The sequence below is a fragment of the Ischnura elegans genome, chromosome 8 (assembly GCF_921293095.1).
Source record: "Ischnura elegans chromosome 8, ioIscEleg1.1, whole genome shotgun sequence".
Taxonomy (NCBI): Eukaryota; Metazoa; Arthropoda; class Insecta; order Odonata; family Coenagrionidae; genus Ischnura; species Ischnura elegans.
Window position 1 is genome coordinate 99,830,130 of NC_060253.1, and position 24,314 is coordinate 99,854,443.

At 39.5% G+C, this 24,314-nt stretch overlaps 1 protein-coding gene across 3 annotated transcripts in view; it reads right to left on the minus strand.

Annotated features, from left to right (window-relative positions):
- The window catches only part of LOC124163483 (probable helicase senataxin), a 58,271-nt gene that overhangs the window by 28,183 nt on the left and 5,774 nt on the right, over positions 1 to 24,314 (minus strand). Inside the window, exons 4-8 of one of the 3 annotated variants that reach the window (XM_046540422.1) lie at positions 20,569 to 22,213; positions 20,195 to 20,493; positions 10,910 to 11,158; positions 7,914 to 8,086; positions 2,910 to 2,998 (exon numbers count right to left, since the gene is read on the minus strand). In XM_046540422.1, the coding sequence (XP_046396378.1) occupies positions 2,910 to 2,998; positions 7,914 to 8,086; positions 10,910 to 11,158; positions 20,195 to 20,493; positions 20,569 to 22,213 (2,455 nt within the window). Of the gene's footprint in view, positions 1 to 2,909; positions 2,999 to 7,913; positions 8,087 to 10,909; positions 11,159 to 20,194; positions 22,214 to 24,314 lie in introns of all 3 variants that reach the window. The other 2 variants (XM_046540421.1, XM_046540423.1) reach the window with 2 other exon arrangements.

Genomic DNA, 24,314 nt, shown 5'->3' on the forward strand with positions numbered 1-24,314 from the left:
TAGTATGTTGCTAACGGCTTCCAGGTGCGCTTTGTCGTGCAAGATTTCGCGTCCGTTACAGGGTGCATCATCAGGCGATGAATGAAAATACGGAATTGGTTGTCAATTAATATACACCCATGTCTCGTACAGCGCAATTTCGATATAGCGCAAATTCGTTCCTCGGGGAAACATTGCAACGCAGTGTAGCCTAATCAAAAATCTTGAACGCTCTCGTGATAAAACGTGAACTTGCGCTAAGTACACACGAAATTTCTATCAATTTACGCATATTAATATTATTTCTTGCCTCAAATCTTCTTTTTTGTTTATATATTAATCGAAATTCATTGCTGTGCAATTGCCAAAAGTATTACTCGTCATTGGATCCAGATAGCCGGCCTACCGAAGATTTATCTCATCTCCTTAACAGAATGATAATAAATAATTTAGATCGTTAATTAAGCGTGGGGCTAGTGGAAATGAGTTTTTTTTTCAGCAATACGGTTTGAGACGTATTTTTGCCGTTGTAGGTTACCGGGCGATTGACTTCCAGGTAGAGGGACTACGCTAAAGCCTTCAAGGTCAACAGTATTCACGGGGGAGAAATGGAGCGGTGGCCGAGTTGCGTATGAATAGCATCAACACATAAAAGGGTCCACTATAGAGGCTCAAACACAATGGCTTCGTTCCCTCCCCGCAGTCATAGGCCTTCTGCATCTCAGGAATACAGTTCAGCAGAAGAAGGTGATTTAGATAGAGCCATACAGAGTAAAAACCAAGAGAATATGGCAAAAAATAGGAATGCGTGTAGAAAAATCAAGAATTTATCCAGAAAAACCATAAACCTAGAAGAGGACTTGAGAGAGGTCAATTGCTTTGAAAATGGAGAGCGTCAAAGCGATATCGCGCGGAAGTTTAAACTCACGATGCCTTATTAGACGAAGCTAAAATATCAGTGACCTCAGCCGCACCAACTTCAACCAAGCGGTCTACACATACGGAAAGTTCATGGTGAATCAGTACAAAAAGACAAGAGTGGTAATCGCTCCGAGACATTTAGTGAAAGCTCCGGTTGGTTCCAGAATTTAAACGGCAAGCAGATATTTTCAGTGCGGCGATATCAGGTGAATCTGCAAGTGTTGATAGCGCAGCCACCACAACATTTTCTGATGAACTCCAAGCTGTTATTGAAAGTGGCTCCTTTCCCCCTCAACTAGTTTTTAGTGTTGACGAGACGATATTCTTTTGGAAAAGAATGCATTCTCGTTCATTCATTTTCAGGGAAGGAAAACCTGGGTCAGGTTTCAAGGCATTTAAAGACTGTTTCACGTAGCTGCTAATGACTCGGAAGACTTCAAATTAAAATGATTTATCATTCATAAACTCCGCTAGCTATGAAATGGCATTTAAAGTAGTATTTTCCTGTCATTTTGATGTGCGACAAAAGGGCCTGGGTGACACAATAGTTGTTTTTAGACTAGTTTGAAAAATCGTCAACTGCCGGCAACGCATTACGATCCCCTGAGATAGCAGATGTTAGCCCACCCGCACGACAGGATGGAATTTCGAAAGCACGTAAGAATTTTTTTTAACGTGAATAAAAGTCTTTGAATGCGTGAATACTATCTTTATAGATGTTTTAAACTATAAATATCTATAGAAATAATGTTTTCTAAGGCTTTTTATGGGAATTTAGATGTTTTAGAGGAAATTCAATACCCAAGACCTATGCTACCAGGAACGCATCCCTATCTTCCCTATGTTAAAACGCTCTCGTATAACGCAAATTCGTATAGTGCCAAGACCCCAAGGAACGCATCCCTTGTGCTATACGAGACATGGGTGTACTCTTCCAACCTCCCCCATCCACTGGAGTAGTGGGGAGGAGGGCGACGCTGACATTGCAGCTAATGTTAGGAGCCTTGAAGTGGGGCTGGACGACGTGGAAAAGGTAGTCAAAATTCACTACTAAGTCCCAAATGGTTATGCAATATAGCAGTTGAATTTCAACAAATAAATGAGCATGTAAGAATTCAATAGCCACGCAACATCCTCTTGACCTCGTGTTAGGTTTTGCAGTTTTAAGATCAGAAAAATGCCCACAGAGTGTGTGAAGCATCAAATCATTTGTCACTGAGACTTCATCTGTGGAACCTCTGATTCGTTGCATGATACTTTACCCACTACACAACTGGAACACTGGAACGAATGTGTTCTTGGGCAGACTCAATGCCCAATATGTTGGCTCAGTTTGCAGATGTCCCGATGAGAGTAAACTCCATTCTAGGAGAGTGGCGGGCACAGCATACTTCGGAGAATATGGGGAAGAATTCGTAGCAAGATCTTTTGCACATTGTCATAATGTGCATGATGAAATGATTATTTCCCAGGTATAAGGGGCATATAGCTTTTAAATTCCCGGTTGTATCAGTGCATTACAAGGGCAAAATGTTGGAAGTCAAGTATTACCTGAACTGGCCGCTTTCAGATGCCAATGAACTTTATGTTAATTTTTTAGATCTCAAGCTCAGATCTCCCTAGAGGTATCAGATTTTTTTCTAACTCTAACTAGACTAAATAATTCCAGCTCATACAGTCTTAATAAGCTACACCCTTTGAATTACTACGATTGAGATGCATAATTGTTGCATTAAATTTTATTAATATTCTTTATTTTGCATGAAACAGATTGGAAATTAACCAAATTCTTAATACTTGAAACTCTTACATTGCGAGTCTGTGTGAAAAGGTCGAATTATCTATTGTGATACTTAAGACTAATTCGCTAAATTAAATTTTTCATCACATTAGTAGGTAGCAAAAATAATTGGAATGAGAGAAGAGGTACCCATTATGTACAGATACCTACAAATATTAAATCTACAGTCACATCTAACATCATTTAGGAAATTCAACTTCATACATACTTTGACCATGGACAAAAACGAACTCCTGTTCGGTGGGAGATGGGCCTGCATCATTCTGAGATAGCAGAAGTACCTGGATGACTGGATTCCTGCCAAAGAGAATTCTTTGTTGTTACATGAAAACATAACTTTTGGCAATTAAAATCACAGTCTAACAGGTTTACCATTTCATTATTTTTCACTAGTTAACATTTTTGTCCCTGAGAAGAGGCACAATTTGTATTTACTGCTTGGCATACATAGGTATCTCTTTTTTATAACTTATGCTATGAACTTGAAATTTATTTTGGAACACTTAGTAGACCCTAGCCAATAATGACCTACATCAAAAATGTGAACACTTTGTCTCAAAAAGAAAACACTGAGGTAAAATTTTCATATCTCAGATAAAGTGTGAGATGATAATTATTGACAGTGGTCAAATCTATGCATCGTGAAAAATTCAACATGACAGTAAAAGTATTAAACAAGTGATGCATGGTCCCAAGGAAGAAGAGAGAGAGAGTTTATGAGAGGTCAGTCTGCTTTGTTCCAACACCTGAAAACCCTGGCAGGAGTTGTGGCCAAGGAATCTTGGTGCCCCGTGGGTAGTGGAAGGGCCAAGGAACACTCAAGGGATTCATGGTCTGTGCAACAGAGTTCACTTTTGTGGAGGAAAGAATGTAATCCAGCGTTACCGAATTTCTGGTGGGGAAAGGATTACACTGGTTGAGTCCTGATTGAGTGGGGAACTAAATGACGAAGAGGTCCAATCGACTCATAAATTACAATCCCCAAATAGTAGCACATCACCTAATGCGCGAGCACGTAGCACAGAATCAAAACAAGCCTTCAGTGATGACAGTTCTGCTTTAGGTGGGTGATAGAAACAACCAACGAATAACTTTGTGCCGTAGTCACTGGTGAGGTTAAAAGGGACATGGATTTGAGTCCAGAGAACCTCACAGTTTGACTCAAGATCGGTCCTTCGAATTGCAGGATACTCAAAATCAATGGCCAATAAAACACCACCCCAACGGGAGCCCCGATCACACCGAAAAATTTGGTGGGCAGAAAAGAAAGCCAATTCATTATCAAAAGCGTTCTCGTTAAGCCATGTCTCAGTAAATGCAATAATCTTGAACAAGGCAAGTTTGGTGATATGATGCGTCACATCCGAAAGCTTATTTTGTAGGCTTCTAACATTTTGATAGTAAGCACTACACACTGGCCCGGGATTGACAATCACGTCACTGGCCAGAAGAATGAGGAGGGCGATCCACTTCCAAGCCGGGGCGAAGCGGCCTCTGTTACCACGAGAGATCCTGGAGGCAATGGGCCCACAGCAATGGCGGGTCAGAAGACCATGGATGGCAGAGCCATTCCAGAACAATGCCAATTTTCTGCATCTTATACCATTGCATACTGCATCTTCGATCACACCGATAACTGGTAATATACAGTAGACTTTAGTTATTACGAAGTTCAAGGGACTGAAAAAGCGGAGGTTTGTAATAACGAAGTTCGTATGAACATTTCTTTTAGGAATCATCGAAAAAAACGTACATGATGAACGTGGTGAAATTACGCGGAAATATGTATAAACAGGAAAATTCGTTTCTATTTCTCAACAAAAGAATGCGGCATGACGTAATCGAGGGTTGATATCTTTCCGAATACAGTAAGTTCGATAAACAAACTAGATGCGTTCCAAGACCTTGTTCCTAAGTTGATAAACCGACAGTCCGGCCGCCAAGAGTTGTCCTATGACAGGCAGAATGGTCTAGGTCGGGGCAGCGTTGCCAGGTAAGAAAGGTAAACGTCTACAAAGGGCTCCATGAAGAATGGAGCCGGAAGGGACGATGAGCGTGAAGGACCCAGAGGAAGAATCATTTGCTTCGGTGATTTGAAGGAAGGGCATGTTTTGGTGGATCAGGCTTATGTCGGTGCTTTGACAATGTTGTATGAGTGGTGTTTGTGATGGTTTGAGGTGTGTTTGGGAGACAGTGATTGCCTGTAAACCGTGCTGGCACAGGATTATCTGCTCCTCCTATTGTGCCACCATTGGGCAACTCTCGCCGGCCGGACTGTATGCAAGGCATCGAGGAGTACGGTTATCCTGCAGAATGCTACACTGCATAACAATTGTGAGCTAACTATTATCTGTTCATTTTATCTCTGCGGGTCAGCTTTCGTGAGATCCCGGACACTATCGGAGGGCCTCGCTGAAGGGGGAGGGGCCTCGCTGAAGGGGAAGGGGTAGTACCGAGAGAGAGAGAGCAGGAGCGACCTTAACGTTGCCAAATGTACACAGGCGCCCTAGTGTCCCACTGAAAAGGTGTGACTCATACGTGGCCACAGATATTTTGGGCCCGGCGGCGAAACAATGCATACTATGTATAGCTACTTATTTAGAGGGGATTGAGGATAATCCCATCTCAGAAGCCAGGATATTGTGCGCTAAATGCGAGACCGCTGGTGAAAGGCATACATAAGCGTAACATTCTGATAAACGAGGATTGCAAGGGAATTCGTGAGGATGAGGATGCAAAAAGAATGGAGAAAAGTAGCACGACGGGTATTTTATCAAATAATTTATTTTGTAACTTATTGCTGGAGTGGTGTGGCTAATAAATCAACCTCCTCGTCTTCCCCCCCGTCAGTGTCCATATTTTCGGAGCCTTCAATAAACACGCTCGGATGTTACTCTTATAAATCAGAGGTATACAAAACTATATAGGTTGTAATAACCAAAAGTTAATACGGAGTCGAGGAAAAGGGTTAGGGTTTGGTAATAAAGGGATCGGAAAAGTACTGAGAGGGAATAGGTGGAGGGAGGGAGTCGTTGCTGATGGGAATGCAAAAGATGAATAAAAATTTTCTGGAAAGGCAATGGAAAAGGATTGAAGTGGAAGAATGGAAGAATCGAAGAGCACCAAGAGAAGGCGCGAGATTTGGCAACACAGCTAGCAGATTCACGAAGTTGACACGGCGGAGGTCTGAGAGCGACTGAAGTTCCGAAGTGCTAGGCCACGCCTACTGTCTGCTAATTGGGAGAGGGAAAGTCACGTGTAGATAAACTTTCCCTCCTCTCACCCCAAGTCGGTTAAGCCACACCAGCTCACCCGCAAAGATAAAGTGAACAGACCTTAACGATTGAGATGAATTGATCTAGCTGGGCGTGCAATGCAGCCGGAGCCGAAAAAAATTGCTCTCCGCAGCAAGGAAGAACGGGCGAAGCGCTGAACAGTTCCTAACTTCACACCGGATCCAATGATACCTTGTTCAGATTATTCCTAGAGTGTGAGTTCCTCTACGCAGCTCCGCATAGTAATGGCTAAATCAAAAGGAGCCAAATTCGATATTTGAAATATTTGCATGCTGGTATCTGTGAAAGTTCGTAAATCGAATGCGCGTAGGAAGAGGACTAAGGTCTGTTCACTTTATCTTTGCGGGTGAGCTGGTGTGGCTTAACTGAGTTGGGGTGAGAGGAGGGAAAGTTTATCTACACGTGACTATCCCTCTTCCAATCAGCAGACAGTAGGCGTGGCCTAGCACTTCGGAATTTCAGTCGCTCTCAGACCTCCGTCGCGTCAACTTCGTGAATCTGCTAGCTGTGTTGCCAAATCTCACGCGTTCTCTTGGTGCTCTTCGATTCCTCCATTTAAATCCAACTTATAACTTACTGTTCCTTATTCTTCCACTTCAATCCTTTTCCATCGCCTTTCCAGAAAATCTTTATTCACCTTTTGCATTCCCATCAGCACCGACTCCCTCCCTCCATCTATTCTCTCTCAGTACTTTTCCGATCCCTTTATTAACAAACCCTAACCCATTTCCTCAACTCCGTATTTACTTTTGGGTATTACAACCTATATAGTTTTGCATACCTCTGATTTAAAAGATTAAAATCCAAGCGTGTTTATTGAAGGCTTCGAAAATTAAGACACTGACGGGAGGGAAGACGAGGAGGTTGATTTATTAGCCACACCACTCCAGCAATATGTACAAAATAAATTATTTGATAAAATACCCGTCGTGCTACTTTTCTCCATTCTTTTTGCATCCTTATCCTCACGAATTCCCTTGCAATCCCCGTTTATCAGAACGTTACGCTTATGTATGCCTTTCACCAGTGGTCTCGCCTTTAGCGGACAATACCCTGGCTTCTGAGATGGGATTATCCTCAATCCCCTCTAAATAAGTAGCTATACATTGTATGCATTGTTTCGCCGCCAGGCCCAAAATATCTGTGGCCACGTATGAGTCACACCTTTTCAGTGGGACACTAGGGCGCCTGTGTACATTTGGCAACGTTAAGGTCGCTCCTGCTCTCTCTCTCTCTCTCTCTCGGTACTACCCCTTCCCCTTCAGTGAGGCCCTCCGATAGTGTCCGGGATCTCACGAAAGCCGACCCGCAGAGATAAAATGAACAAATAATAGCTGTGCATGAAATTTACAAGCTGTAATGAGTCGGTCACCATGATTCCCCAGGAATGAAGCTTATTATATGACTTTGCGTTTATGGTGAAGAAATAACCATAATTGACGCTCTTGGCCACAGTACACTAGGAGAACTTAAACATAGCGTGATTATTAAAACTTTCCGGAGTGAATATTCACCTAAATGCCATTGCTTATGCGAGGGACTTAGTAATATAGGTCATTTTGTAACTGCCGGGACCGGGACTAAAGTTCGTAATTTCGTAAAAACGAAAATTTCGTAATAACGTTTCTTTTCCTATAGCTTCGATAGGCCTTTTGTCGGGACCAACGATTTGCTTCATAATAACGTTGTTCGTGTTAACGAGAGTCTACTGTACTAACAAACTTACAGAAGGTCATACAAGTGTCATTCAAGTAAACTGAAGCTCCTACAGCTACAGAACATTTGACCTTATTCAGAAAGGCAACATAAGAAATGACATTACGTGAAGCCCCATTTTGGGAAGTTCCGTTGGGTATTGACTGTACATTACTATTAACTCATTAGATATTTTATCTTATCAAATGATTTTCACCAACCTTTGAAAGCTTTGATCCCACTCTTTATAAATTCTGGACCACATCTCATACAATAAAATGGGATAAAAGGATTTGTAGTATTCCAAAAATGAATTATAAACTCTTGCCAATGGCATGATGTGCTGATCAAGGTGTACTGGAGGAGGTTCTGAGTCAGGTTTAGATCGCTGCTCCTGAAATTGTAAAAAAAGCTACTTTCATCATTGATTATCAGAGCATTAAAAAAGAAATTAAACAAAGAGTGAACTTCATTACCCCCATGGGTCAAGTAACTCAATTTAAATGTGCCCATCTTTTAAATATTCAGCAAAAAAACATCAAAATTACTCAAGCTTCTCAATTTTTAAGCGCACGGAGAGTGCAAGAAAGTATATCTTGATAAGACAAGAAGCCCGCTCATTTTCAACCAGGATTTCAAAAAGATCAATTTCCCAGGGAGCAGCAAAAAATGCACTCCCGAAATTCAAGTTCATAATTTCTAGTAAGCTGTAACACATAAGTACACACACAAAAACAATACACACATGCTATAAGCCCTAGATAACATGAAATATGCAAAATGTTATTGAATTTAATACTGCTTGTAAGATCAATACATATTAATATATACAGGAAGGAACAAGCACTACCACATTATTTTTTCCCATTACGACAATAGATGTAAATATTTTCATTAGATAAAGAAAATCCAAATAGGAGTGCAAATAATCCAAAAAATGTTAACAATAATCCCCCTGACCTTGACTCAAACTACAAGCCATCAAAATTGCCTATACATATATGTATATATTCTATTGCCTATACAAATACAAATAATCTGTTTGGCTCGTTTAAATGACCATTAATTTACATCTATTTACCAAAGGATAATGCTCCCACTTGGAAAGAATCTGCCTTGAGTATTCAAACTGTAAAATTTACTTGCCTTGAATTTTGGGGATCTAGGTTTGAATTCAGGGCAAGGGGAATTATTTTTACCATTGTTGTGCATTAGTGGCATGAGTAAAATTGAGGAAGACACCATAAAGATTAAAAAAACTGGAAATTCAGCGACTACATAGTTTCTTAAGGACATGCATTCTATTGAAGGTAAAATCTTCATTTTTTTTACTAAATAATTTCTTGATGTTGTTAAGTAATGATGCCAATGGGAAATGTTTTTATTAGTCCCCTAAATTAGGGGAACTGCACTCTAGGGCCTCCATGGATCACACAGTTTAAAATATTCTCCAATGGTCACAACAATTTGGCACCACTCATCGGTACAAGAGACAAACACTGTGCTGGTTTGCTGGAATGGGGATTCCACAACAGGGACCAATCACAGCCTCTGCACTAGAATACCTTCCCATGGTAGTTTATGGGAATATTCCTTCCTTGCTAGGGACCACCCGTGGTACAGCACTGTAAGGAGTACCTAGGAGTGAACTAGATTAGATACTGTATGAAACAAATCTATTTCCAAGGGTTATAAATCATCAGATTGAGGAGTGCCAAAACAAGTACATAATTGGGCAATGATGAATTACGTTTAAGGATGGAAAAGTCAACCCACTTAGGTAGAACACAGTATCATCTCTTCCCTGATTCTCGAGTACTTTCTTTCCACTGGAATATCAATTATAATATCCTCCTCTTAAGGTGATTCCTGACTGTATAGTGTGCTAGTGACATTGGTAGTTTGAAGTAACTTGTAGTATTTGCTAGTTACTTGGTGCATAGTTTTGTGTTACACCTGCAATATATAATTGAATGCAACTGAGCAAACCATATGGCTGGCGGTTTAGGACAAGAATGTGGGAAAGATGTGCAAACTCAGCAAATGCTCACCAAACTGCCATTTTCTGATTCCTCATGATGGCCCAAAAAATTCACCACCACCTGCATGCACCGGCAAAATAGGGTGGTTTCCTATTATTTTTTTATTGTCTAAATCAAAAGATTATTACTCCTGGAGGACGCATTTCACGCTTTCAAATTTTTAAATGACAATGTCTCTTTATCACGATTAATTGAAAAGTGAAAATTTTCAAGCGCGCGAAAATGCGACGGTTAAGTATGAATGCCAGGAATAGCCCGTGTGACATCATTCTGGTTCCCATTGCCGCAAAGTGAGGTGACCTCGGGGCAGGGATGTATGCGCTGCTGAGATGCAGGCTACTAACAGGTAGCAGAGTACCCTGCTAGTAGGTAGCGCTTGGCTTAAATAAGGCTTATTAATACCTTATCAAACGAAGGAAACTTTCCGACCATAAGCAGTTTTAATAGGTAATTATTAAGACATGTTTCCCTGAGCTCTGTGCCTCATGCATGCATTGGTAATCTCAGACGATGTAAAACTCCTATCTACTCCTATAGAAACTAGGTCCCTGTGATGTCACGTGGAGTGGCATCGCATGGGTGCCAATCTGGCCTTTTTCAAATGCAGTTAAAATTGACCATTGCCATTCGTCTAAACTGGGATTTCTAGAACCAAATAATTTGTATATTATGAATACAGTAATGGTGGGTAACAAATCGCAATCAATGCCTTTCGTTTTCTTTGAAGAAGGAAACTAACCTATTCTCTCAATACGCTAACAAGGTAGTATGTATTCATTTAAGCACGACTGTTCCACAAGCCATCTCAGTTATGTTAAGGTCACCACATTAGGATAAATGGCAGAACTCAGGAATACAAAATTCGTTATATTGTTTTGTACAAAAAACTCAACTCTGAATAAGCAAACTCTTGCTCTGTGCCCAAGGAAACTCTTTAACAAGTTCCATCTCATGCTTCTCTGGCAGCCCCAAATCCTGACAGCAAAACTTAAAACAAATTAGCCACTGTGACTGGAATACAAAGCTACATTTGAAAAAAAAATAGTTGTGCAAAATCCAAAAAGTTTTGAGTCACAGACAAAGTAATCATGCCCATATGGGCATACTACACTCACACCAGCTTAACTTCTACCTCTACTGCTCTCTAATGGATCATTCAATTTGCTAAGACTTACCTCCAGCCAATGAGCATTCCATCGGCATATATCATAAACAACAGTTGTTATGGATGGATACTGAAGCAATGAAAAATTCATTCCGCCCCCAGGAGGAACCATGAGTGGATAATCTTTCCCTTTAATTGGCAACATCTTAGAGCCAGGCTCAACTACGTACATTTTACATTCATGCTTATCAGTGAATGTAACCTTTTTTTTCTTCTTTTCAGTATTTTGGTTGGCGGGTTTCAGTATACCACATTTGGGCTGAAAGATTTGGTTAATTACAATAATTACACTACATAAAAAAGCATACTGTCACAGCAACAAGGCATATACACTTGAGTAGAGAGCCTAAAAAAACAAATCCCGCATGTCAAATACTCTTATGAGAAGAAAGAACATATAATTTGCAATTGCATGTCAGTAAATCCAGAAAAATTGAGCATTGACACCACCTCAGATATGAGGATAATTGGTATGTTTCATCCTCATAGACATGAAACTAAATTGTTTTTCTATTTATGTCACTGTTAATTTAATTAAGTTAATTTTAAAAATAACTTTAAGTTTGCTTTTCATCAAGTCATAAATCATCAAATCATAAAGTCACATTATAATAAGTAACTGCAGTTTTCACAGAGGTCTACAAGGGATATCATACTTCCACATGAAAAAATCAAATGCTTTGATTTTTGTGTGGTTTTGATGAAACTTTAAAGCATAAAAATTTATTAAGCCTATAAAATTATAAAACTCAAAACATAACTCTATGAAACACTAATTATCTTCCAAAGGAAATGTGTTCATCAAGCCATAATTCTTTTTATATTATTCCCACGAAATAGACCACCACCTTTCAAAACAAAACTTTAAGCTTTTTGCTGGCTTTCCCAAATAAAAAATATTCTAAACCCAATAAATAAGTGTTTTTCAATGTTGTTATCATCTGAGGCCAAGGAAAAATAGTAGTTTCACCAAACTACTGATTGCCTGTTAAACAATGACTAATAAAGATGGAGGGGAAACACTTCTCAGAGTTTTAAGCAAAAAGTTTGGAAATTATCAAATTCATTAAGGCCACTATACACGTTGAATGATCATGCAGATGATCATGCTGAATGCATGATCGTTCACATGATCATTCACAATGCATGATCGTGATCATTCAGCATGATCATTCACCATGTACAGCGGCCTTCAGAATCCGAGATGGTAGGAGCCAAAATTTCTGGATGAATCGACATGAAATAACCAAAGTCACATAATAATAAGTAAGTAAATTATAGTAAGTAAATCCAAATAATATTATGAATTTGATACCAAAATGCTTTTGACTTTACCAACATATAAGCAGTTAAGAATAGAAATTAAAACCTCTCTAAGGCAATAAATCGTTTTCCCTAATGTGACTTACTTTGTGGTTAATTGTTAAAATTCCAAGGATTGCCAGTTGAATAAATACCTATATAGGAATGCATACAATGGAGACAACATAGAAAAAAGTACAGACAGTTCCTCACCCACCACAGGTATTTCAGACAATCACAAAATATAGTTAGAGCTAATAAAACTTAGTGCATGAGTCATTTCATCAATTAATCATTTGAATTTTGACAAATAAAAGGAAAGAGCAGTTGTTAGGATTGTGAAAAGGATTGATGAGGATAAGTTAAAAATAAATATAAAACAAAACAATCGCAGGAATCAATGGAAAATAGGTGCAAAAGGACTATCACAAGAGAAAAATTGTAGAAAAAATAGCAAAGAAATTTAAAAAAAATTAAAATAAAATGATAGAGTCGAGAAAATTACCAAAATAAAACCAAGTGATCAACCCAATCTTCTTTTCGTTTGGAGATTTTTCACTCATGATTTTTAGTAAACCTTAACAGGTATATTGCAGTCAGCTGAGACCCCACAAAATTTGATCTTCAGTTAAAAATGGGCTTCATATGAATAATTCTCTGATTGATAACGCCACCGTCTAAGAGAGGTGAAAATACACCAACAAGGGAACAGTCATGAGCCATTCCTCACTCAGAGGGTGTCGATAGAGCAGCTAGTCTTTTAACTGAATAAGGTTTTCTTCCGGGCTTCCAACCTGGTGAGACATGGGCATACCCAGCGAGGGCTAGGAGGGTGGGGGTGGGGGGGAAACTGCCCCCCTCTAGAAGCAAAAATTGCAAAAGTCTTAAGCAAAATTAGTACTGAATTGAAATGAAAGTATTCAACAAATTTTCTTCAAACCCACGAAAAATTATATATATTAGTGTAAGATGTGTAACTAAAATAAAACTATCCAAGGAAATAATCTCATAAATCCCATGGTTTGCCCCCCCCCCCCCCCCCCCAGCTATGATCCTGGGTATGTCCTTGAGGTGAGTGTCCATTTTCCCCAATGTTTCAAGGTCTGACACTTTCCTCATCATTAAGGAGTGATGATGGTGCCATGACTATGGCCTGTATTTTTACGTACTTGAATTGCAGTTGTGGTCTATTCCTATTGGTTGGCACTTGTTTTCATACTCCAATTACATAACACCTTGAGTGCGGCATGGCGTGATATCACGTCATGGTGCGCTATCCCTGGTGCCGAGGGTTCCGGCCCTCTGTAAGAGCTCGGTTCAGTTCTATTATGACATTTTGCCCCCTAAGTTGCTCAGCAGGGATCTAGCAGCACATTTGTAGACGCCGTTTTAAGCAACCTTTCCTGGGAGGATCGGGAGAAAATTTTTCTTTTATCTTAAGGTAAGCCAATTTCCATTCATTTTCCCCCCTGTATTTTATGCTATTATTTTTATTTCTTTCTATTAATGCGTATGACACATTTTATTGAAGTTTTATTTTACAATATTTACTATCTGGAACTTAATTATTTGTGTTTATTAATTTTTTATTCCGTTTTTATAATGTTTAGCGAGAATATAGATATTTTTTTCCATCCTTCCTTTTTTTCTTCTTGCGAGCCTAGTATTTTTCGAACCTTTATTGTCTGATGTTAATAAGTTTTATTATTATTAATACATGAAGAACTGTGATTAGTTAAACTTTAATGTAAATTTGAAAATGCCATTACATTTTATTTATATAACGCAACAGATATCTAACTTTTGCACCCTTCCTATGTTTGTCTGTGCAATTCCTAAGCAGGGAGGGGATCGACAAGCGGCAATATTACAAGAGTGAAGAAAGTTATATACGGGAAAAGTGTAAGTTATTTATAATATTTATTGTTGATAAATGTACATTATGCACCTATAAACATTCTTATTATAATTGCAAATAACTGTTTGCACATTATCCCATGGATTGGCGAAGAAGTGATTCTTAGGAGTTGCTTTATAAAAATACTTTTATTTTCTCGATAACTGTGAAATCAATGGCTTATGGGTGCTCTCAATTCTTAGTCTTGCCATTGTGAATATTTAATTCCTAAAGATAGTTTTACATTAGTAAAGCTGTTTGTAGCATTTCAGCTTTGGCCTATTTCACAGTGTTTATTTTGATCCTGTTATTAATCGGAATTTTTACAAAAAAAATAAAATGTATTGATTGCAGATGGTACAGAAGCGAGGAGTAAAACGGAAAATTTTTCATGTTGGCCGGTAGTCGATGCCGCCTGAAAGAGGTGAAATTCTCTATTCATCAGCTTTTGCCGATGATCAGCAGTCTTCAACCTTACATCAGGGCCTGCAGTCATCGACATCGAGGGAGGAAACTTCCGTAAGGACACAAACATTTCCTTCCTAGCTCTCTGCCTTCTCTAGGCGAATGTACACGAAGAAGGAATAGCGGGAGCTCCTGAAAGAAGCGGGATCAGGCATTCTCTGAAGACTCCGAGCTAGAAATTAAAGAGGAGGGTGGGGAGGAGGTTGAACCCTCACAGTCTGGTACTCTGTTGCCTCCTTCTACGCCAGATCCCTTTATGTCAATCCCTGGCCCATCCCCTTTGTCCTATTCTTTCCCTGAACCCTCTAACAATACCGTCAGTCCTTCTCCATCCAAACGTCCTTTGGTCCTTTGCGGTGGACCCATAGTTCAGTGACCCCTCAAAATATCACTTTCATAGAAAACCCAGCTCTCACCACTCCACCCCCTTCCAACGACCCCAGTGTTTTTTGTGTCTCCTTTTCCCAGACACCCTCTTTCGTATACAGACATACTTTCTTTAAAATGTCTGAAAGAATAGTTTAGGAATTGGAAACAATTGACTTATGAAGTTTTACCTTCATAGGCCTAATATTTCACAAGGTAGGTATTCCTATAACCAATATATCCGACTAATGGAGCATTGCTATCTTTTTTGACCTAGTTTGCTTTTAGAAATACATGAGTCGTGATTGATTCTTTAGCATTCTTCAAGCCCTTCATTTTTCACCGAACACCGGCTCAAACCATTCAGAGCCTGAGTATTTCCTCTAAAAAAATCGGTCCCTTTTAGATTCATTTCACTCCTCCATTGATTTCCTAATAATTCCTTCCCGAAAGCTATGCACTCTTTTTCATTTATCGTGAACCCGCCGGAAAGATTTCCCTTTATAAATTCCGTCTTTCTGTCATTAGATCCTTTTTTCTTCCATCCTACATTCCTTATCCCAAGCCACTTTTACCATCAATATCTCAATCTCACTTCCCTGAACTCATTGAAGAGGAAGGTGGCAGAAAGAAGAATCGATGGTGCAAGTATTGCACTATTGCGGTGCAAGCACTCTTGGGCGTAGGAAAGAGACCGCAGATGTCTACATTGGCTGCTAGGTCTCCTCTACTCTGTCCCGTGCTTTTTTCTTTCTTTCATAAGAAGGCATAAATAGTATTATATATTTTTGTATCATATATTGCAATAGTATTATAGGTTAAATATATTGTTATAAAATTTGTGAGAGAGGTATTCCCTACATTGGTAAAACATACATGACTGTACGTAGTTGTATATAATATATAATTTGAAAATGGTCATCATTTTGATTGTATTGAATTTGTTTTGGGTAAATATTATATTCTTTTTTGTCATGTGATTCCTTTTTTCAATAGACTAGGGCTCTTACATAAATAAGAAGTAACTAGAGATTTCCAAGCACCATGGAATTAGTCTTTCCCTCGTGTAATTAGAAAGAAAACGCCATCGTTGCTTTCGGTAAACGGGTAAGATGCTGCAAATCTATTCCTAGCAATACTACTATTATTGAATGGTTTACTTGAATTGATATTATTATGCACCAAATGAAAAAATACTATTGCAGTAAAAATTTACATCATTTTCAGATTTTTGCAGAATATTTGTAGTAAGAACCGCGATACGTGGCCTAAATGAAGATTACTTGTAAGATGTTTGCTTGCTAATACTATTAGTTCCAGTTTTTATGCATTAATTTCTAACTCAGCCACATCATATTGCAAAAATATGTTATTGGCTTGAGTTCAGAAGATAGTAATGAGGAAGTTACGGGTTGATTATTTCTGTTTCCACATCCATTTTTATTTCGGCAACGGAGTCTACACTCCAATGACCGAAAAAGGACACGTATCAGCAAAATCTTTCTTCATACCTTCCCCATCTTTTTGATGTGCTGATGGTACTCCCAAAAAAGCTCTTCCTAGTTCTTACAAGCGGGCCGACTAAATCTTACTATCACCCCTCGCTTCATCTCCGTACCCCCTCCAGCCTTAGAACAGCCGGCAGGAGTGGTGCACGTCAAGAGACACCCTAATACACCGTTGGAAAATAATCTCAAAAGCGGAGTGCCACCCATCTCAAGCACCTGCAGTGAAGGGAATACATAATGGTATGTGAAAACCATTTTTGTTAAATATCTGAAGCTTACAGGTGGTCGTATGGGAAGAAAGGAATTGGAGTTGAAAACAAGAAACGAGTAAAGGAATTTGTGACGAGAATAGTGGCTTGAGAAGAAAATGTAGAAGTTATTCAATATTATAGAACCCTACCCCGATACTTAAGATTACTAGTACTAGGAATACGCCGAAATATCTTGCGCAGAATTACCATCCCAATCAAACAGCTGTTCACAGCGATTCCTTGTACTTATAACTTGCATTACATCCATCCAAGCCAAAAATTTCCCTATGGCAGTGGTAAAATACCAGTGGCGATACCAGTAGAACATTACAAATTCATTTTCCTCGTTTTTTTTGGATACATAGCCCAGAAAAAAAATTGAAAGAAAACGGTGGCGCAGGGAAAAGGCCGACCTTATGCAACCCGCATCACGTTTCTATCCGGCTGTGCGGGTGACTCGAACTGTTACAAATGTATAAATGCAGGCAACGGTCACAGAATGAATTTGCATGAAATTACAAGAAAATTACAATTTCAAAGAGTGACAAGTTAGCATTAAAATACAATGACATTAGAATTCATCTACATTGGAGGATTAGTATTTTCAATTATAAGAATAAATTAATAATTAATTACAGCATACTGATAATTTTTGTTTTCATAAACATGTCAGAAAGCACATGAATTAGGTAGGAATCATTTGGACAGTACATCTATTGATACAAAATCTGTTGGCATATTTTGCTTCAATGTACAGTAGAACCTCGTTAAAGCGAGTATGGGCTATTGCGAGATCCTCGCCATTAAGAGAGATAGCCGAGGACCGTCAATCGACCATGTAAAAAAATTCGTTTTTACAAGGCCCTTTCGGTGTTGGCACTTGCCATAGCGAGAGTTTCCATCGCCGTAAAACCTAAACCAAGAGTATACTAATCTCTGTAATTTCTTGCAATCTGTTAAAAATGAAGTTAACATGGAGTGCTCAGTTTCAAATTCATGTAGTAAACTGTCATTCGATAGTTAAGAAGTTCATTTTGGTGAAAATATTGTGGCAATAACATTGGCGAATGCTTGATTTTCTTTTGTTCTTCGGGGGGCTGAAAGCAGTCGTCAACATACCCGCGCGTCCGTGAAATGCGTGAATAGAAAGCATTAGATGCCAGACACCAAGGCCAAAAAACACCAAACACGTCGAAGCAAGAAAATAATGGAGTAATATGAGAGTGGGGTAATTAATTTATCTTCCTATTCGCTCTTCGCAATTAAAAGAAAACAAAAGCGCCCAAGGAATGCAGACCATGAAAAGTTAGAAGGAACTTTGTTCGGGTGGTTTTGCTCACTTCAATCTGTGGGAACTTTTGGGTATGCTTAAGCCTAATGCGGAGTATTTTTAGGGATAGACTGCGAATCGAGAACTTCAAGAGTTCGGAAGGTTGGTTATACTAATTCAAATTCAAAGCACCAAAGCGTTATCTCCCGTCATAATTGCTGCTGATGCCTGTGGTGTAAACCCGAAGTTGTGGAAGAAAGGACTCCGATCCTAAGTATCTTAAGAAGTACTCCCCGCGTGATATAACATAGACGAAACGGAACTCTTTTACAACCGACTCCCCGACAAAACCCTTGCAGTGCAAGGTATTTCTTGCAATGATGCTTCTAGAGGTAGGTAGTGCGCCTTAACAATGGTGTAGGATTTACGATACATTGATACTCAGCATGAATTGTCCGGATGGACGTATTTATTCTCTGTTGCGGTTACTAGTAATTGTCACGATCACAATGTACTATTCACAAAGGTAAACTATTTGCGTCAGTGGTCGGAGTCATACTGGCGCTCTCTTCCCTCACCCGGGCGGCCACTGGAAGAACTCACAGAACAACAGACTCTCGTTTGACGCCATGTCGTATGCATTCGGCGCCGCCACAGATGGCATATGGGAAGACCTGATGCTGTGATTTGTTTATTTAATTTTAAAAATTCTGCATTCCTTTTCGTTTTTCTCAGTCATTACTGAGAATGTTTAATTAATAAATTCACACTCTTAAGTTTTTATGGCCTTTGGGTCCATCAGATACGTTTGCCTTTCCGTTTCTTTGCCGCAAATATTAACCATGTGAATTGTATTCGTCGCAGTTTCTTGCATCTTGCTTTTTTTTTACTTTTGTGACATCAGCATAATATCTGCGTTATATTTTTTCGTGAAATAATATCACGTTAATATCTTTCCATATATTACCAATTTTAATTCAAATCGTTTTTTAATTGCAGTGCCGTGGTAAACTCAGTGTATTATTTCGAATACGTCGCAAACGTACCTAGGATGGCCTCAGTCTATGATAAGATGATAAAAAATATCCATAGAAACCAATGGATGATAGTTCACAACTAGAGTGAGCGTTTCATCATTGGAAAATGACAGGTCTGAAATTTGTTTTGATGATAGGGGATTTTAATTACTGGCACTGGCATTTGGTATGGCACTTGATTCCATGATGATGAGGAATGTGTCAGACCTTGAAACGTTTGAAAAAATGCACACTCACACCCAGCTGGAAACCAGAGAAAATTTTATTCAATCTATTTGCTGGGAAAGCATCAGATCCTTCTTCAGCTAGGGTTCTTTCTACCTTTCAACAGCCACTGCACTCCATATGCCTGTATGTACGTTTCAGTAAGGTGGCACTCAAATGATACAATTTTCACATAACAATCTGAGGGATCACAGCTGACCCCCACAATACTAGCAGAAGGTCAACACTCTGAGTACATGACAATCACAATTGAAGTTTAGACCAACAGCCTTTGAGGGGTTTCTCTTGCTAATGAATCCACAGCAAGGTTTTTACAGAGGTCCATAGTAAAAAGCCCATATTATAGTGTTCTTTCAAAGGAAAATAGGAAGTACATATAGGAAAATATTAAGCACAAATAAGTAAAAATAAAAATGAGATACATCATTATGAGTTTCACGGAAAAAAAACTTGACCATTTCATAGGACTATGATATGATGATACATAACTAGAAAGACACAGTCAAAGTGTTTCATATACAATTAATTGGGTAAAAAAATTATTAAATGGCTAAATTACACAACTATATGCCCATTTAATTTCATTTGATTATTTAATTTAATAATGAAAATAATGCAACCCCACAACCTCCTTTCACAGTGATCTTGTCACAATTAAGACTGATAAGAAGGTGGATGCCTAACCATTCACTGCCAGGCACTTGCTTAATCTGGGTAACCTGGGAATGGCCTCAGTCAATTTAGGAAGCTCTTTGAGGAACAACCATATTCGGTACCCACTTGAAGGCATCATGGCCACATTTTTTACATCAATCGGTAATCAATGATTTTTTATTTTCTCTGGTTTATCAAGCATTCGAAATCATTGATAATCGATAAGAAAGTTTACATATACATAACTAATACAGCTAATGTCTCACAATACTGGAATAAATGACTATTAATAGTATCAATATGAATAGAAAAGGACTCACCGAATCGTTCCCTTTCTCCTTTCGATGAAAACTTTGAAAACTGTCATTATTCCTTATCGCTATAAGGTCAGACTCTGACAGCTTTTCTTGGTCGTCTCTTTCAGCATCGTCAGTGCTAGCTTGAGCCACTGGATCATTCTCACCAGCCACCTTAGCACTTTTTTTAGATTTTGGATCATCGGCACCTTTCTTAGTACTCTTTCCTTTCTTGGGAGCAGCTGAATTGTTGGCACCAAACAGGTCAAACTCGGTTAGGAAAGCACCACGGTTCTTCTCAGTCACCTTGGCAGCAACCTTACCTGAGGGACGATTATCCAAGGCTGAAGGTGAAACTTTATCAGTAGGAGAAATAGCACTTGAATTTAAACCACCACCTGAATGTGAAGCTTCAGATTCCCGCGAGTTTGTTGCAGTGGGAGAGACCTCTTTTGGGGTCTTGTCAGATAGCTGCTGAAGCTTTAATTTCCTCTCAGCCTTAATTCTCATTTTATCTGCTTTAGTCAGTGATGCCCCAGAGCTGTTCTTTCCTCTGGAATCTTTGGGGGATTTCTGCTTCTCTTTCCTTCCAAATTTCGATCTTTCTCTCTTCTTACCATACATGATATCCTCTAAGATCACATTACACTTCTTCAGGTCCACGTTGGCATCAGGGGAATGAGTTGAGGCAGTTGTTGATGATGGTTCCCTGGGATCCAGAGACTTTTCTCTGGTTCCTTCATTACCCCAAATGCAAGTGCGTCCCTTCAAAACAGGAGCCTCCACCACCATTGGACCTTTTTTACTTTCCAGTGATAATCTCACCATTGTCAAACTACTTCGCTTTTCCTTCTTGTTTCTTTCAAAACTTGCGTCCAAAACTTGATCACCCAGGGAAATATTGCTTTTTTCATTACTCCTATGTTCAGATAATACATTTTCGGGAGAAATTGTAACCTTTTCTAACACTTCAGCACATTTATGTACAGATGAAGTACTAACTGAATCAGAATCTTCCGCTATTATCAAGTTATTGCCATGGTCTTCACTTGTAGAGGATGCATTTTCATCACTTTCATGATCCATCTGTAGCCTCTCATGAGGTCTATCTATCAAATCAAAATTACTTCTTTCCTCTTCATCTGACAGGTTCTCATTTTCACGTACGTTCTCTTCCTTAACGTTCATCCCATCATCACTATTATCAAAATCCTGGGATAGAACAGGAAACCAAGAACTTGTGTCATCAGTAGATAAAGGTCTATTCTCATCACCCTCATCACCTCCTGCAGCTACTGCATCACAAGGACTTGTTTCTCTCACATCTTCAGACTCTTTTGTTTGATATTCATCAAAACTCTCTGAGAATGACTGAGACAATTTTGGCCACCACTCATTATCACTCTCATCACTGTCGCATTCCCATTTGACTTGCACAAGCTCTTTTTCTTCTTGTTCACCCATTTCCTGATTTGAAGCATCAGACTCCTCTGTGGTATTGGATTTTTCATTCATAGGGAGGGATGACGAAAATAGGTCGTCTTCATCATCGCTGATCACAATGACATCATTTTCATCAGTGTATCCCCGGTTGGTAATGAGAGAGCTCTCTTTGTCACTATCTTTTATAGATGAAACTTCACTGACTTGCACTGGTGATGGGTCCTCCGGAGCAGGGATACCTTGAGGTACGCAAGCAGGCCCTTCATCGTCACTCTCCACTAAGTCAATAACTTCTGCTTTGCACTTTTTGCTGGTGCCACAATCCTCAAGTCTAAGAGCACTGCTCTCTCCCTCACCATTTTCAATTAAAGACGTAGTAATAGTGGGTACCACAGTTTGCTCATTCAAAGACACAGAAATCAAATCAATGCTGTCATTCTTCGGCCTCTCTTTGCTTATGTCAAGATTGTTACTAGCACACGAAGAGTTAATGGTATCATTGGTATGAAGTCTAGATATTTTTGCTGGCAATGGGCCTTCTTCAGATGATGAATTCCTTTTCCTATTGCCATCCAGAAGGCTGGAATTTGACGGAGCATCCTGGAGAGGAAAATAAAAAAGAATCAACTCATAGTTACAGACCAATGACATGTTAGATACTAATAAATGTAAAACTAACTGTTTAAATGTTAATATTAGGTTTACATCAGTTCAATTCTTGGTTCCACTGGTACTTGAGCTGAGCACTTAGCACAAACATAATTCTTGCTAAGCATAAACGGAAAACTTTTCTGAGGCATAATTTACACAAAATGTTAAAATATAATGTCATGGATCCAATCACCAACAAGGCTAGATGTGTTCTTTAGATATCTTTCATGAAACCCAAACCAAAATCATTAATAATTATTGAAAATCACTCCAAGCAATTGCCTTAGGAAAAACATTGAGACATGATTGGTATTATTGGGTGTTATCTGATTTCTCATGTTATTTTGTTAGCATTTAACTATCTAATGTCGTAAGTAATACATTTCATGCATCTATGTTTATGTATAATGCCTTTTAGTTGTCATTCATTGCTACAACGCATCACTCACTTTGATGGTGGTTTGTAGGTTTAAGGCATTTAAAGTCACCAACATATTACACTTTTTTCTTTTCTACCTAACTAAGAATGGTGTTTTTTTTAATGCAGTCATGCATTTATAGTCATTAGGAGCCCTATGAGTAGAGGTCGATGAATTTTGCGAGACGCGATATCGCGAAATCGGCGAATAAAAACAAAATTTCGCTTTTATGCGATTTTAAGTGGATTAGCGAAAAAAATCACATCTAATGAGTCATAATCTACTAAAGCCTAAGCCTTCATTGTTTAACGCAGCCGACGTTCGTTTGCTCTATCTCATTATGGTCAATTGGCTCGTTTAGTCTCGGGCATAACGCATCCGCATAATATCGCGCACTGTAGTGATTTCTCCGCCAGAATTTATCACAGCCTCTCTCTTCGATTCCCATGTATCAATCCTGAAATATTTAGAATGAGGCGCTTTCTCACCTGAAGAATTAGATATTATGCATTAAAAATGTGCCGAAAGAAATTTAACGCGGCCGCGGAAGAGCGGAAATACAAGCTCATGCGCCCGGTACGCGTCAATGCCGAGCAGTAATTCCGGTGACTCACCGCGAAGCATTAGACAGAGTTATTGGATAACTTGTTGCAGGAAAACCTTGAGTGTGGGTCTAATGTAACAATTTCGTTGACTTAAACAAAACTTAAACTTGCCTGGCTGGGACGGGGCCGTCGTTCACGGCACGGCCCACAGCGTGGCAGAGAGTCGTCTCGTCTGAAAGCGGCCTGAATTTCACAGCGTCGTGACGTGAACAGCGGTCGGCGAAAAGTCGTTTCGTCAGAAAGCGGCCTCAATGTAGCACTGCCTGTATTTCACGCCGTAAGGCCGTTTTACACGGTACACGGAATTGCGCAGGTTAGAGCTGCATTAATTTCTAAAATGGCGTGGAATTGCGCGAATGCATGAACGAAATTAGAACAGGGGCTATTTTGCTGTCTCGCATGTGTTCTAGCAATTCACCGCTTTGCACGACGCAATTTTGATAGCGCCTTCACACGGACGTCAGACTGCGCAATTCCGTGTACCGTGTAAAACGGCCTGTAGACGGCGCACCGCCGGGCCGGATTGCAATGGGCGCCGTGGTGACCACGGCGGCCGTCAACGGCGCCGTGCGGTCAACTGCGCGATTCGATTCGTTTAAAGACATCCATAGACAAGTATGGTTATTTGAAAGCATGAAGCGCTAGCAGTTGGGGGAAGGGAAGGAAGGAACAGAAAGGATGGGTGGAGATGGGGTTCTCCTTATTAGTAAACGGATCGTCGAATATTCAGCTCACCATTGTGCTAAAATGCAAAAAAAATCATTTCGACATTGGCCAAATCTAATATCTAATTCTTCAGGTGAGAAAGCGTCTTATTCTAGATGTTTCAGGATCGATTAATGGGAAATAATTTTTCAAGTTTCTTTGACTAAGATTATGTTTTGTTATGTGTGCTTCTTTCACTGCCTTTCCTGACCGATTGGCAACAGCTGTAATCAAAACTAAGCGATTTTGTTGTATCTGGCTGCTGTCCTACCTTTCCTCAACACCTGGGTGATGGGTATCGAAAGGGAACCCGCAACGTGA